The following is a 16,575-nucleotide window of genomic DNA, read 5'->3' as shown; positions in this document are numbered from 1 at the left end:
TCTAGGCTCTGAATATGAATAATTCACAACGTTAGGTCTGATTTATTAGCCCACTACACAATAGTCTACTTACAAAAGGCCAAGCTGATGGCAAAGCGTCCATTCACTTTAAAGGGTCAGGATTTGACCCATAACAAGCGCTTGTGTTTCAGTGCTGCAGCAGCCTATGGACCGAGAGACCATTTTCCCTACCCCCGGTGCGCGTCTCTGGGCAGGTGATTGATCGTGGCAGCAGCAGTGCTGGGACTGTAATAGGGCTTGCTGGCAGCTGCCGCTCCGGGAGTCTGTCTGAGAGCAGAACGCACCAGCAGTGCGATGGGAAGATTCCTTTCCCCAGCTCTCATACTGACCAGCAAGGGCTACAGCTTCCCACCCCATCCTTCGAGCGGGCAGCAGGGGCACTGTAAGTAGGAAAATATACCCCTCCCACTCAAATACCCTGCGGTGGACAGGGACACGGCGCCTCCAAATGGCTGCCTTAGACACAGATTGTCCATTGGCAAAAAATGCGTAGGTGGGCAGCTCTGCCCTGCTGCAGAGGGGCTGCTGGGCTCCTCCCCTCGCCGGCAGAGGTGGCTTAAAGAATTGCTGCCCCCTGGTTACTTCAAGTGAGGCACTTAAGTTTGGGCGCCCTCCCCAAACTCCTAAGGAGAGCCCTGGTCTCAGTGGCCTGTCTCTGTGTCCTGCACGCCAAGGAACAGTGTCCCCGGCGTCAGCATGTAGGATCATGCCGAGGAGGAAGTGGGCTGGGAAAGGGGACACCCAGACTCTGAGTCTGCTGTGGTATCCAGAGGATACCACAACATGTTGTGTACATACTTTTCCTTTCCTCTTGGATTCTGGAAGCACTGCCCGGTATTCTGGCCTCTGTCCCACTGGGTAAGCCGCCCTTTCAGATAAGGGCACTGCCGACATTCCTTTGTGATCAGCAAAGGCCAACACAAAGCATAAGCAATGCCTTCATCCTAGTGTTTTAGCTAGAAGCCAGTCAGCCTTAGATTGTCTGTCCCCACTGGAGCGCACCAGCCCCCTCAGTCCAGATCCTTTCCCAGCAGGGGTCTGTCAAATCCCTTCCCTGTCGACCCCGGCATGGACCTGGGCAGGTCGAGCAGTTTCATTGGCAGGGAGAGGGCCAGAATTCTGGGCCCTTCCAAACTAGCGCTAAAATATTTGTTTCAGAGTAACAGCCGTGTTAGTCTGTATTCGCAAAAAGAACAGGAGGACTTGTGGCACCTTAGAGACTAACCAATTTATTTGAGCATGAGCTTTCGTGAGCTACAGCTCACTTCATCGGATGCATACTGTGGAAAGTGTAGAAGATCTTATTATATACACATAAAGCATGAAAAAATACCTCCTCCCACCCCACTCTCCTGCTGATAATAGCTTATCTAAAGTGACCACTCTCCTTACAATGTGTATGATAATCAAGGTGGGCCAATTCCAACACAAATCCAGGTTTTCTCCCCCCCCCCCCAACACACACACACACACACAAACTCATTCTCCTGCTGGTAATAGCTTATCCAAAGTGACCACTCTCCTTACATTGTGTATGATAATCAAGGTGGGCCATTTCCAGCACAAATATTTGTATGAGATTTAAACTTCCCTGGCCTGACTTAAGGGCAGGTAGGGGACTAAAAAGTCCCAGGATGGCCAGAGGCTGAGGTCCGTCTATAAAAGCCTAGGGCCGAGACCGCAGCTGGTGCGTCTCAGCAGAGCCTGTTGACTGCAGTGTACTACATCACGTCACCCCAGCTGAGCATCTGGGCCACAGTGTTCCTCTTTGGGAGTGAGGGTACTGGCAGACAGAGGTGGACCCGATCTAAAAGTCCCGCCTGGAGATTAGCATCAAAGTTCCCCTGCCTTTAGGAACAGGTGCTGCACAGGGCGCGGGGGCCTTTGGTCCTGTGCCCACAGAACAGGCAGAGGGGTGGGCTAGCCGGCTCTTGTCATTGTAGGACGTGTCTTGCTCTTTGTGCCTAGGAAATGCAAAAGAAGGAAGCTCTTCAAGTGGCTCTTTAAACTGGCAGGGCAGCCACCTCTGCTGCATGTTTAGGAGGGAGCAGTGTGAGCCTCACGCAGCACAACCCCTGTGGCCACCAGCAGGTCCTGGGGGGGTGGGGGGGGGTTAAATCCATCCTGCGACATTCCCCAGAACGCACAGGCCCCTTGCAGCGGTCCAGGATGCTCCTTTCTGCACAAGGCTCACGTTCCCATTGGTAAGAAGTGAGGTTTTGGGTGAGGCACTGTTATCTGGGTAGGGGTCACATCTGGACCCTGGGGGGTTCCGCTGCTGTCATCACACTTGGATGACGTGAGCAATCTTTAAAAACAAACCAAAGGGTGAAAGGCTATTCTCATGGGTTCTTCCTCTTTCTGCCTCTCCATTTCTCAAATGGGGCAACAGCCGCTGCTGTGGGCTACAGAACTGGGTCTTCCCCCTTGGTTTCACACTCTTACGTTCTCTGCTTCTTAATTAAAGTATTTGGGTGAAATCCTGACCCTACTGAAGTCAGCAGGAGTTCTACATAGGTTTTTATACCACGCTCATGACGATAGTATCTGGGCGCCTGGCTTCACTGGGACCAGGGTGTCACCTTTCTCCTCCCCTGTTTCCTGGGCTGCATGTGCAGAAATGCAGCCTACGGCAAATTTGAAGTGATTAGTGCAAAAATGGGTTATTCATGTTCATGGGGGGAAAAAATAACTTTTTAAAAATAAAAGAACATAAGAACGGCCATACTGGACCAGACGAAAGGTCCATCTAGCCCAGTGTCCTGTCTTCCGACAGTGGTCAGTGTCAGGTGCCCCAGCGGGAATGAACAGAACAGGTGATCATCAAACGATCCATCCCGTCACCCATTCCCAGCTTCTGACAAACAGAGGTTAGGGACACCGTTCCTGCCCATCCTGGCTAATAGCCATTGATGGACCTATCCTCCATGAATTTATCTAGTTCTTTTTTTAACCCTGTTATGGTCTTGGCCTGCACAACATCCTCTGGCAAGGAGTTCCACAGGTTGACTGTGCGTTGTGTGACGAAATACTTCCTTTTATTTGTTTTAAACCTCCTGCCTATTAATTTCATTTGGTGACCACTAGTTCTTTTGTTATGAGAAGTGGTAAAGAACACTTCCTTATCTACTTTCTCTACACCAGTCGTGATTTTATAGATCTCAATCAGATCTCCCCTTAGCCGTCTCTTTTCCAAGATGAAGAGTCCCAGTCTTATTAATCTCTCCTCATACGAAAGCTGCTCCGTTGCCCCTTTCTGAACCTTTTCCAATTCCAATACATCTTTTTTTGAGATGCGGTGACCACATCTGCACACAGTATTCAAGGTGTGAGCGTACCATGGATTTATAGAGAGGCAACATGATATTTTCTGTTCTATTATCTATCCCTTTCTTAATTATTCCAAGCATTCTGTTCACTTTTTTTGACTGCCGCTGCACATTGAGTGGATGTTTTCAGAGAACTATCCACAGTGACTCCAAGATCTTTCTTGATGGTCTAAATTAGTTGTTACCACTCATTTTATATGTATAGTTGGAATTATGCTTTCCAATGTGCTACGTTGCAGTTATCAACCTTGAATTTAATCTGCCATTTTGTTGCCCAGTCACCCAGTTTTGAGAGATCCTTTTGTAGCTCTTTGCAGTTTGCCTGGGTTTTAACTATCTTTAGTAATTTTATATCATCTGCAAATTTTGCCACCTCACTGTTTACCCCTTTTCCCAGATCATTCATGAACATGTTGAATAGGATTGGTCCCAGAACAGACCCCTGGGGGACACCACTGTTTACCTCTCTCCATTGTGAAAACTTACCATTTATACCTACCCTTTGTTTCCTATCTTTCAACCAGTTACCAATCCATGAGAGCACCTTCCCTCTTATCCCATGGCAGATTACTTTGCGTAAGAGCCTTTGGTGAGGGACCTTGTCAAAGGCTTTCTGAAAATCTAAGTACACTATATCCACTGGATCCCCTTGGTCCACATGCTTGTTGACCCCCTCAAAGAAGTCTAGTAGGTTGGTGAGACATGATTTCCTTTTGCAAAAACCATGTTGACTTTTTCCACCAACAAATTATGTTCATCTATTTGTCTGACAATTTTCTTCTTTACTATGGTTTCAACCAGTTTGCCTGGTACTGAAGTGAGGATTACAGGCCTGTAATTGCCAGGATCACCTCTGGAGCCCTTTTTAAAAATTGGCGTCACATTCCTGCTTCTGATGTACTTAAAAAAATGTTTGCTGTTACTTTTTGAGTCTTTGGCTAGCTGTTCCTCAAATTCTTTTTTGGCCTTCCAAATTGTATTTTTACACTTCATTTGCCAGTGTTTATACTCCTTTCTATTTTCCTCCCTAGGATTTAACTTCCACTTTTTTGCCTCTCACTGCTTCTTTTACTTTGTTGTTTAGCCACAGTGGCTCTTTTTTGGTTCTCTTACTATGTTTTTTAATTTGGGGTATACATTTAAGTTGAGCCTTTATTATGGAGTCTTTAAAAAGTTTCCACGCAGCTTGCAGAGATTTCACTTTTGGCGCCGTACCCTTTAATTTCTGTTTCACTAACCTCCTCATTTCTGCGTCGTTCCCCTTTCTGAAATTAAATGCTGCCATGTTGTGCTGCTGTGGTGGTTTTCCTGCCACCGGGATGTTAAACTTAATTACATTATGGTCGCTATTACCAAGCGGCCCAGCTATATTCACCTCTTGGACCTGTGCTCCACTTAGGACTAAATCAAGAATTGCCTCTCCTCTGGTGGGTTCCAGGACCAGCTGCTCCAAGAAGCCGTCATTTAAGGTGTCAAGAAACTTTATCTCTGCGTCTCTTCCTGAGGTGACATGTACGCAGTCAATATGGGGATAATAGAAATTCCCCATTATTATTATTAATTTTTTTAATGTTAATAGCCTCTGTAATCTCCCTGAGCATTTCACAGAAACTGCAAAGTCTCCCCTTAAATTCTCTTCCTCATGTGTGAAGGAGTGTTGATGATCAGGCATGGTGCATAGCTGGCTGAACAACACCTGGGAATTAGTATCTTTGTGTGGCGAATGAAATTAAATGAGCTTGAAAGAAATACAGGGTGGTGAAAGGACTTCCCTTTGTCCTGCTAACATTCACCACCGCCTGGCCATTGTCCTGTTATAGTGTACTCTATGTATCGTATGACTTTTAAAAAACTAACTTTGTATTTGTGGATAATCTTAGCACTATACCCAGATGTACACACACTCTTTTCCCAATCTATGTATTATATAATTTATTTTAACATTAGCTTTAATAAAATCTTTAAATCTGTTTATTTTATCCGACTGCAGGTCTTAGCGAAACTGCAGTGTTCAGCTGTGAAGCTCACAATAGGAAAGGACTAACTGCATCGAATGAAGTGAAAATCAATATAAAAGGTAAGTGATGAACATGAAATCTGTCTCATTATTTCTGCCAAGGTCTCTGCCTAGTAGACTGTCTGTGGCCCCTACCTGAGCCCGCATGGCAGTGAGGCCATGGAATGAGGTTATTGCTAAAGCTGGTCGGGAATTTTTGGACAACAAATTTTGCACTAGAAGATGCTGATTCATCAAAACCAAGACTGTACGCGGAAAGGGTCAGTTTCAATCTGTTTTGGAAAAACCTTGGAAAACAAAGTTTCAGAATCCAATGTCCCATTTTGACATTTTACAAAACAAAGTGTGGTTGTTCAGGTCAAAATGACGCTATGTCTTAAAATTTAAAATTTGATTTTTCGTTTTAAAAAAAAAACTCTGAAAACAAAAAAATGTCAGTGTAGAAAGAATCCTTTAGAAATGATCTCAGTGTTTCACTTGACCCAATCTGATATTTTTGCATTTTTGGGTGGTGAACAGTTTCAAGATTTCAAGTTTTCATCCCAATTCGGGGTGGGAAAATATTTTCAAAAATCTCAAAAAATTCTTGCCGGACAGGAGAACTGTTTCCTGCCCAGCTCTAGTTATTGCACTGGAAGCTATGCTCCAAAGCCTGGTCTCAGACCTCACCCAGGCCACGCAGAGATTCCTGCAGGTTGTATTGTTGGGGAGAGCAGGTATTGCCCCTAGCCCAGAGGACAAGACGCACCAAACCCACAGATGTTCTAAGATTCTTGGAGAAGCCCCAGAGATCCTAAGGGACTGGAGAGTTGGATGGAGGCACAGCATTTCTGTGCTTTGCTCTGTCTCTCTCCCCTCCACAGCAGAGCATGCTGCCTTCCGCTCCCTTGCTGGCCACTGCAACAACAAAACCCCCTGAGGAGTATGGCCGCAAGGCGGACGCCAGTTCAGCCCGAGGGTCCCCTGCCAGGATTCTGCTAGCTGGAAAGCTGAGCGTCAGCAGGGCTGTGACTGGGGGAGGAAGCACCCGAGAGTTCGCGTGAAAGCAGAGCTGTCAAACTGAGGGGAGTTTCAGAAAGGCTGTGCCATTCCCTCCCTTCCTTCCTTCATGGTCCGAGCCAGCCTCAGCGTTTCCATGGGAAGTGCCGGGAATTCCAGGAATTCCCGAGCGGGAGTCGCCCGGCGGCCCAGGGCGTGTTTTCCCTGAGCCCACGCGCTCCCAGCCAAGGCAGAGCGCTGCTTTCAGCTTGCGGGCGCAGAGCGGGTGCAGACGGCTCCAGAAAAGGTGAAGACGGTCTGTTGCGTTCTGGTTTCCACATGGAGTTTGTGTCCGGCGCTCCTGAACGAGTCCCCGCTCCCACCCCCAGCCTCTCTCGGTTTCTCTTGTCCTGGCCGGCGTGTTCAGAGTAGCCGCCCTGATCCGACCCACAGGGCTGCGAACAGCCACAGTCACTCCCTTAGGGCTTTGCCAGCAGCCTGGCTGCGCTCTTGGTGCTGCTGGCCCCACACACACACGATCGGGCTCGGCTGCCTAGCCGTGTACCTCGAAGAAGCGTGCCCGGGTGGCCTGTATTTTTAACAGTCTGAGTTAGTCAGGTGCCCCCTTTACATTAGGGCTGTAAAGGGGGCACCTGACTAACTCACCCATTTGGTGTTCGACTCCCTGTGCTCCTCCATCCCAGCGAGGGATGGTGCTGAAGGCTCTGGGAAGTCATTTCCCCCAGTCCCAGCACCTCAGGGTGCCACATCCAGGGCCCAGATGGCAGCAACACCCAGGCTGGGGGGAACAGGGCCCAGCCAGCAGCAGCTGTCCCGGAGGCCAGAGAAGGGGAGAGTGCAGGGAGCAGGTATCCCGCATGGAGGGTCAGAGGCCTCATTTCTTCCTTTGGATAACCTGGCCCCTCAGGGGACATTTAAAGAATGGGCAGGTGCTGTTCCCAGTCCGCTGCTCACCATTGGCACAGGGGAGCACCTGGAGACAGCAATAAACTGACGCTACGTATTGTTACATAAACATAATGGTGAGCCCTGCGCTTTGCCTCTGACCTGTCCCGTAGCATCTCCTGGGCAGCTGGGGTGGGCTCAGGGAGGCAGTCCGCGGTCTAGCTGCATCCCCCTCCAAGCTCCCTCAGCAGGCAGCTTTCTCCTGGCCTTCACACACAGCACTGTGTCCCCCTTCTCTGAGAGAGCCTTCCCTTAACCCCTTTGGCACCCCTGCCCCTCTCCCCTGCCCCGTAAGACCATCCTGTCACCCACTTCTGAGCACCGGGCCTGTGAAAGGAGGCACAGTTCTGACTGTCACAGAGGGTACGTCTGCCCAGCGCACGGCAGCCAGACTCCTGACTTGGGCTCGCAGGGCTGCGGCCACCGCTCTGCTGATAGCTGTCTGCCCGGGGTTCTGACTGGCGCTGGGCTCAACCCAGCTGGGTTCCTGCCGTTCAGAGTGGGCAACGGCCAGGGGCAGGTGATCCTTGGCCAGGGAGAGCAGCTCTCTGGGGCGAAGGGACAGAGCATGGCGTGTGAAATCAGTGACGCCCATTGGAGACTCTTGTGCTGAGCACACGCTGCTCCTCGCGGCCCGGCGGGGTCCGAGCGCACCCGAGCTCACGACCGTGCTGCGGAGATGAGCGTGGCCCTAGGACTAGTCTGCATGGGACGGCCACGCACAGCATGGGGTGGTTTCTAACGCGCGCTCACCTGCAGCACAGCAGTTACTCCGTGGAGACACTGCTGATGCACACTGGAAGTTCCCGATCTGCAGGTTCGAATGGCACAAGCCTTCTAGGCAAGCTCCCAGCCCCGGGGACCCCCACGTGCCATTGCTCCCCACCTCTCTATGTCAGGCCACTGCTTGAATATGCCTTCCACGGTGGTGCTGCTTCCCCTGGTCCCAGACAGCAGCCCTGGGACGGACCAGCTTATTTCTCTTGGGGAGGCTTCGCCCCCTCCACAGCACTGAGTTCAGCGTTCAGGTGTTTCTCCTCCAGAGCTTGCACATGCGCGTTTTTGCACCGCAGCCGGCTGGCAGCCTGCATTGTGTTCACACGCATTAGTGCTGACCGGGCCTGGCTTTCTCATGTAGGAACTCCAGCCGCGCCGACTGACGTGCATGTCCTGAATAGAACAGCGCACAGCCTGGTGGTGTCCTGGGTGCCAGGCTTCGACGGCTATTCGCCTCTGCACGGCTGCCGCCTCCAGGTAAGCCTTGGCGTTGTGGTTCGAGCCGCTTGTGTTTGCTGCCGCATGGTGCTTGCAGGGAGGCTGCAGGCAGCTAGTCAGCCATGCTGGGCCTGTCTCTCCTCGCGCATGCACCAGCAGAAGCTGGGGGAGCCCCACTGACGCTCGGGTAAGTCACTTGGTCCACGCTGGTGGAAGAGAGAGGATATTCGGGCCGTCTCTGTATTCGAGAAATAAGAACACAGGCTGCTGTTCCCTCTGCGGGTGGGGAGGCCCTGCCGGACCAGCCAAAAGATATGGGTTGTATCTGTGTGGAGCAGCTGGCGGGCTGTGTGCTTTCAGCGTGTTGCTGGTCTCTTGCTGGGCTGGTGGTCTGGGGTCTCAGAAGGGTCAAGACCCTCATGGGGTTAGGGTGTCAAAGCCATGAGGTCCCTTCTGGCCAGACATCTGCAGGTTGGCAACAGGCAGTGCCAGCTTCCCCGTGGGCGCTGGGGCTGGGGCATCTCGGAGTTGGGGGCATCTCGGATTTGAATCCTGGAGGAAGTAGAAGAAACAGCTTTTAAGATGCCTTCAGGGTGCTTGATTAGCTCTCCCCTGGTCCCAGCACCCAGCTCAGCTGTTTGGCTGGGACGCTGGGCAGAGGAAGAGTGTTGGCGCCAGTAACCGCCTGACACACGGACAGATGCTCACAAGGCAACACTAGATGTTTGAGTCTGAACTGGTCACAGATCCTACTCGGAGCCCAGCTTACCTCAAGGCAGCACTACTGCTGCTGGACTGACAGGAAGAATGGCACTTTTAAAGCAGGGTCCTGGCCATTGCCGGGGGGGAATCCACGCTGGCAGCTACAGGTTTTCCACTGAAGCTGTTTAGAAGCTATAAAAGGTTTATGTTGCGTTAATATCTGTCCCATTTGATGTGCCGATAAAGCATGTCAAAAGCAAAATAAAGCTTTCACAGCGCCCCCAGGGAGACTCAAAGATACAGGACACCTCCCCGCGCTCAGCACTCTGCTGGCCATCAGAAGGAAGTTGGCTTCTTGATAAATGATTGAGCAAGTGCAGATATTCATTTCTTTATCGGCGCTTTGGGGGCAATCCTGCAGGCAGCTCTCCCGTAGCTCTAACCTGGGAAGGCAGGGGGTGCTCCAAGGCCCAGGGCCTTTTTCTGCTCTTCGGTGATTTCGTGACTGTTTATAACGGGTTCGTTTTTACTGTAATCGGAATAATAGCTAGTTTTGCTGAATACGGACCGGCTGAGGGTAACTAAACACCACTCTGTGCCGTGGCTCATTCAGAACGGCAGTACTTTCCAGCCCCGTCATTATTAACCCTTTCAGTCGGGTGCGTACATCTTAGGGCGCTCCTTTCAAAGGTTGCATCTGTTTTCAGGGAAAATGTCCTTTGGCTTAAACGCATTGTGGTGGCGGAAATCTGCTTTTAAAAGTCGCCCGGCACAGCTGAGGGAGTATGCTAGGGTCTGGATGGCGGCAAGAGGAATGCCTGGGGCCTGGATGGAATCCGAGAGGGGTCAGATCACATCTTTAGCGTTCCATGGCACCCCCATGAGTCACGGCTCTGACAGCACCTGGCCTGTGAATGAAGTAAAATCTTGGACAATTTACATAATAAAAATAGTGAGTGAGACCCGGCTTCCTTCCGTTTGCCCTCAGTCACATCCACTGTGTCTGCATCTGAATGACTCCTCCTCTGACACTTCCATAACCCTCTATGGATGAGGGATGGTGAAAGTGAAAGGTCTCTGGGGACGCAATCCAATCTAATGTGAGCGTGGCCTTTAACGTTCCATTCTTACTCAAGCTCAGGAAGTAGGGTGGAGGGACAAAGAATTTCCTGTGACTTAATGTACATGACCTGTCACTAGGAAATAGCCTTTTAAATCCGAAAACAAGATGTGATTCCTGGCAAGAACAACTGCAGTGACTCAGCCACGGTACTCACACCTCCTGAGCAGTTCAGCCTGGCTCCGGTGATGCCGCCTTGCCAAAGGTAGTTAGTTTTTGACCCTGTAAGTGATGATAGCGAGTGCTCTCCTTGCCCCAGTTAGCAGGAACCGAGCCCTGTGTTCCAGTTCCGAATGATCCATGTCTGACTGCCCCTCTCTGGAAAGGTTTCAGAGTAACAGCCGTGTTAGTCTGTATTCGCAAAAAGAAAAGGAGTACTTGTGGCACCTTAAACTAACCAATTTATTTGAGCATAAGCTTTCGTGAGCTACAGCTCACTTCATCGGATGCATACTGTGGAAACTGCAGAAGACATTATACCCAACTTGATGATCACTTTAGATAAGCTATTACCAGCAGGAGAGTGGGGTGGGAGGAGGTATTGTTTCATGGTCTCTGTGTATATAATGTCTTCTGCAGTTTCCACAGTATGCATCCGATGAAGTGGGCTGTAGCTCACGAAAGCTCATGCTCAAATAAATTGGTTAGTCTCTAAGGTGCCACAAGTACTCCTTTCCTCTCTGGAAAGAATCTACAAGGCTCAGAGGGATTTAGAATTCGTAATTGTGACCAATCCACCTGCATTTTAGGAATCCATTTGCATGTCTGGTCGCTGATCGTACGTTCTAGATATACGTATCTCAGCCTTATTCGGAGTAACATTGCTAAGGTTTTGCTTAGGATTTTGTGAACCAAATTCTACCCCTAGGCATGCACAGCCACCTCCTGCTGAGGTCAGGAGGTGTTAGGGACTTGTATCAAAGGCAGCACTGGGCCCTCTGTATTTAGCACGTGTTCACCGCTCAACAAGACGATGTAAATCACATCCCTCAACCCCCTTTTAGCAGTCAGTCCCTGGAAAGTGCCGTGCATCACCTTGACCAGTACTGATGGGGGGCCCCCGGTGAGCCGTCTGCAGGAAGCTAATCATAGAATATCAGGGTTGGAAGGGACCTTAGGAGGTCATCTAGTCCAACCCCCTGCTCAAAGCAGGACCAATCCCCAATTTTTGCTATCCCTCCCCCCATGGTAACATCACTGCAGGGAGAGCACTCTGAGGGAAGATGCTGTGGGATGCAGGGTTTCCCCCAGAATATTCAGAGAATTGGGTGTCAGTGTCTGGATGCAGGGTGTCTCAGGGGATGTTCTTTCCTCCCCCCACCATCTACTTAAAAAAGATCTGACTTGTGGTCATGCAGGTGCTTTTCAAAGATCATGTTTCTCTCTGTCACCTCCTCCCTTGATTCTTACTGTGATCTAACAGTAACGGGGCTGACTTCCGGAGGTGCTGATTGGACAAAGCCAGCGAGGGCTGAGGGCATGCAGCACCCCTGGGAATCGGGCCCATCACAGCTGGTGCTTTCTTTTGCCCCTTTGACTCTTCATAGCACATTTGACTGCGTAGGACTGAGACAAGGGGATACAGCAGCTGGAAACATACTATGATATTTATGACAATACATGAGCCAGCATCAGCAGCAGATGATTTTGGTCACTGTTCTAAACATTCTTGCCAAAGCATCTAGCAGCATCTGATGATCTTCTGATCCTGCATTTCTGTCTGGTTTGGGAATCCGACATGAACTGTCCTCATCTCTGCTTATGAATGTTGCCCCCTGGCCACATAGTGAGCCAGTGTCAATGCTGACTCCAAGGCCCTTGTCTCCTGGGCTTGTGCACTAAGCACTAGACATGGTGGCCCTCTCTTTGTTGAATGCAGACCGGTGCTACTGGCTGTCCTGCAACAACCTATGTGGAGCACAAGGCCTCAAACTCAAGCTGAGTCGGGAACTTCCTATTCAGTGGTTCACTCTAAAATAGAGTGGGGAAGAGAAGAAATTGCATGCTTGCCTGAAGCTAGGAAATAGTCTCCTGGGGGAGCCATTCAAGACGAGGTAGCTCTAGTGATGATAGATAGAACTCCAGTACTGTTGGTAAGGTTGGTGGATAGCTTGAGTTTTCTGCTGGTTAGATTACTTCTTCTGGTTCCTCTCATTCTTACACCCTTCAGAGGTCCTCCCACAACTCCAGCCCATGCTGCATACTGGGTGAGAGTTTTGTTCTGTACTAGGATCTCGCTCTGCTGAATGTGTAAAGGAGGAAAGGTGGAGCGCGCATGGAGGGCTGCATAACATCCATCCCTCTTCCAAGTGTGGTTGACTGCGTTGCTGGCTTTCCATACAGCAGCGCCAGGCCCAGGGGTGGTTTTGGTGAAATCCATGCCCGTGCTTTCAGACCGGACGTGTCTAAACTCTTCTTCCATTTAAAAAGCTGCAGTCCCGGGCATGGGAATTCTGAAGCAAAGCATGATGCATAGTGTGCTGGTTTGCATGCAGGAACCCAGCTGAAGTGCTGGTTTTTAATCTCGGGGCACTAACTAGAAGGTTTGGAGTACTCTGTGTGTTCAGTCTTCTCTGTATGTCAAAATTCTGGAAGACTTTTCACATTTTTAACCTGATACTTTTCACTGGGCGGTTTCCCATCTCGTAAAAGGCAGAGCATTTTAATTCAGCTAAGGGGATAACTCACTAGCAGATTCCAGAGTGTTAATTGGCTTCATGCTTTGTTCTTCTTCAGCAGCAGCAGCATGGGGCAGCTGTTAGGAGTGCAAAGTGAGAGGTGACATTTCATACGGTGTGAGGTTTGGGTTTGTTGCAAGAGTCCATCATAGACCTCACGAAGGAGCGTTCAGCCGGAGGTGGTACCCCGAAAGTCCAAGTCAGAGTACAGCTGAGTCAAATCCTTGTAGGGTCAAGATAAGATCCTGATCTTTCTGTGACTCCCATCTAATCTCACTGCATCTAGTTCTTATTATGACTGGCTGCTTCATCCCTTGTCATGCCTTTCACCTGACAATGTATTTTGGTTCTGAGTAATTCAGTGCAAGGAAAACGACGTGTTAAATACATTGACCTGCCACCTTCCATGGTCTTTTTCCCTCATAATGCTGCAGAGTCCTCCTTGTTTAGGGTCTGTGCAGGTTTGGGAGGCTTGTCAGTAACAAAGAAGTTTCTTGGAATAGAGCCTTGCTGAGCTTTTAGAGTGGGAATTCAGGACCAGGAGCGACGGCTTCCAAGTCCTTGCGTCTGCGTTACGCTTTGTGTTTATTCCTCCGTTGACATCAGGGCGCACGCAGCAGAGCAGCTGTGCATTTTACCATAGATATTTTGTGTCCTCCTCTAAAATGAGAGCACGGGCAACCCCATGCTCTGGGAGTCCCTCGCCACTGTCTGCCAGAAGCTGGGAATGGGTGACGGGATGGATCACTTGATGATGACCTGTTCTGTTCATTCCCTCTGGGTCACCTGGCATTGGCCGCTGTCGGAAGACAGGACACTGGGCTGGATGGACCATTGGTCTGACCCAGCATGGCTATTCTTATGGTAGTCTGTGTTTATTAGAAGTTTTAGCCTTGCTGCCTACCATGAAACTTTCCCCCCAGTCTCCTCCCCATAAGAGTTAAGAGAGCGTGGAGGGAAGAGCAGAGGAAGGACAGAATTCTGGATCCTGTTTACAGACTTCAAATTCCTAACGTGCCTCTGGCATGGCAGATTCTTACTGACTCATCCGTGTCCCTGTTTGATTTCCGACGAAGGTCAGGGAAGCGGCTCCACTGAGCAACGGCTCATTTCTGACCTGGAACACCTCCGTGCCGCCTCACCTGTACCGAGTCCAGCAGCTGCAGCCCATGACAGAGTATAGCATCCGTGTTTCCTGCGGGAATGAAGTTGGCTGGTCTTCGTTCAGCCCCTGGATTCTGGCCAGCACAACTGAGGGAGGTAGGACGAGACGGTCCTTCGGGGGCTGTCTGTGCTTTGGGGGCTCTCTGCTGCACTCTGGTGAGGGGTTCAGTTTGCCGAGAGGGCACTGACCGCTCCATGCCGAGGCCCAAGGGATGGGTCACCAGGAGCTCCTTCACCAGTGCACGGCAGCACTGCGTGGTCGCTGGCACTGGGAAGTGCAGGCCGGCGGGTGCGTGGGCCAGCTGGCCCTCACTGCCGTATTTCCTCCGCTCTGGGGGAGGCGGCTCCCCTGTCGCTTCCATTGCCCTCAGCGTCCAGCCAGGCCTGGGGTGGCTGGGGGGAGCTGGGGGCCATGGTTGGGAGGAGTATTTGGGCTCTGTTCGGTGCAGTGACTTGCACACTCCCACGCTGGTCTGCTAGCGTGTGACACCACTCCCCCCCGCCCCCCCCCCCCCCCCCCCCCGCGCTCCGCTCCCTGACTGCAGCAGGCACAGGGCCGGGGGAATCAGCCCTAGGCCAGCTGGGCTTGGGCTCTCTCCTGATCCATGGGAATCGGGGTGCAGGATGGGCCCCTTAGAGAGAAGCACTGCACCTACCAGCCAGCGCCTGACTGTGCCCCCGACAGTGCAGATCCTGGCTCTTTGGGGCTGTGTAAGCCCAGCCGGCAGGGCAGTAGGGCACCCCCGGCGCTTGCTGTCAGGCCTGAGGGAGGACCCAGGTGGATGAGCTGAGGGTGAGGAAAGAGGCTCCTCACACTCCTCATCGTGCGGCTGGCTCTGGCCCTTTCCATGCCAAGCACAGCCCCCTCGGGCTGGGACCATGCTGGGCCAGCAGCGCCCACTGCGTAGGAGAGGAGCGTCTCGGTTCATGCTGCGGGGGCCTTTGTAGGGAGACACGGCCTGGGAGTAAGCCCCCTCCCCCCGTCCACGTCTTGTCTGCAGGGAATCCCAGCTAAAGCAGCCGCTGGTGTCACCCCGTGGTGACGGTGCTGGCGCCCTGGGTCGCGTGGGGGTTATGAAATACAGCTTTTGTCTTGGCTGCTCCCTGCTCTCGGAGTGGGGAAGTGTGGGGTGGGGGAAGCGAGTCGGGGTCCCCCCAAAAGAGGGGAGTGTGCAGCCTCAAGATAGGGGTTTTTCCTATTCAGTCGCTCCCCTGCCCATCCCCGCAGCCTTCTGGCACGTGTGCGCGGCAGCTATCGCAGTGCCGAAAGCAGCAGCTAGACGTGTGAGACTCAGGGCCTGGAAAACCACCCACTCCCCATGGCTCTCCTGCCACGGGGTGCGCTCAGGGAATCTGAACAATATGGCCGTTTGGACAGAGTGACTTAGAGAGGGGATTATTTAAAGAACTAGCCTTGAGCCTTCCATGAGCTCCGCGTGAGTGCCAAAGTCCCTGCAGGATCAGGGCTTCCCTCTGTGAGACACAGAAGGTCCCAAGTTCAGTTCCGTGACCCAGGAGCCCTACCACATCCACATGGGTTGCTGATGGGCACATTTGCCTGGTTTTCTTAGCTCTGTATGTGATTCTCTTTGTGTCTTGTAGCCCCATCTACTCCACCTCTGAATGTCACAGTGTTCTTCAACGAGTCCAGCTCCTCCCTGGAAGTCAGATGGGTAAAGCCCCACCTTGGGCGAAAGCATGGAGAACTGCAGGGCTACAGGCTACTGCACACCTGGCAGAACTCGGAGATAACGGTGAGTCTGAAAAGAAATATAAGAACTAAATGTAATGTGATGGCCACAAAAATCTCGACAATGGCCAGGCAGCTGCGACGCTGTCTTTCTTGCCGATAGGTGTCCTCTCAATGATCCCTGATGGTCCCCCATCTGTCTGTAGCTACCAACGCTGTCTATAGCCATACACAGCATTTATAAACTCTTTGGGGCAGAGACTGGCTCCGTGGTGTGTGTTTGTACAGAGCTGCCCTGGCTTACCAAATACAGTTCATAACGAAGAATATTAGCCAGTGCTGTTGTGCCAGTTCTTGTCTTAAAGGGGAGCTGCAAAGCAAGAAAAAGTGTATGTTCGTTATCGCTTCTTTATGGGGTTTCTTTAAAAAAAACAAATAAGACGTTGTTTGCATGTGATGTGTTAGTATTTTGAGGGGCTCTTCCCTGTGCTGGAGGGTTTGTTAAGATCTCTGGAGCAGGAATTCGGATTCGGTAGCTTTTACAGATGGAAATGGCGATGAGGTACATGGCCGGGGAGAATCTGGCTCTTGGGTTCCAAGTTGGATCTCGTTTGCGTGGGATTTATCCCAGTGTGACTCCGTGGATCTCTCCCGAGTGTATGCAGGAGGGGAGTCTCTTCATTTGGAGGGCAGAA

The 16,575-nt window shown here is 51.2% G+C and overlaps 1 protein-coding gene across 3 annotated transcripts in view; it reads left to right on the top strand.

Moving 5' to 3' along the window:
• The window catches only part of MERTK (MER proto-oncogene, tyrosine kinase), a 60,619-nt gene that overhangs the window by 19,647 nt on the left and 24,397 nt on the right, over positions 1-16,575 (top strand). For all 3 annotated transcript variants that reach the window (XM_074947211.1, XM_074947210.1, XM_074947209.1), the window contains exons 5-8: positions 5,341-5,427; positions 8,450-8,565; positions 14,103-14,286; positions 15,793-15,944. In XM_074947211.1, the coding sequence (XP_074803312.1) occupies positions 5,341-5,427; positions 8,450-8,565; positions 14,103-14,286; positions 15,793-15,944 (539 nt within the window). The remainder of the gene's footprint in view (positions 1-5,340; positions 5,428-8,449; positions 8,566-14,102; positions 14,287-15,792; positions 15,945-16,575) is intronic.

This window comes from Natator depressus, chromosome 3 (assembly GCF_965152275.1).
Source record: "Natator depressus isolate rNatDep1 chromosome 3, rNatDep2.hap1, whole genome shotgun sequence".
NCBI lineage: Eukaryota > Metazoa > Chordata > Testudines > Cheloniidae > Natator > Natator depressus.
The sequence above is the reverse complement of the archived record's forward strand: the minus strand, read 5'-3'. Positions and strand labels throughout refer to the sequence as shown.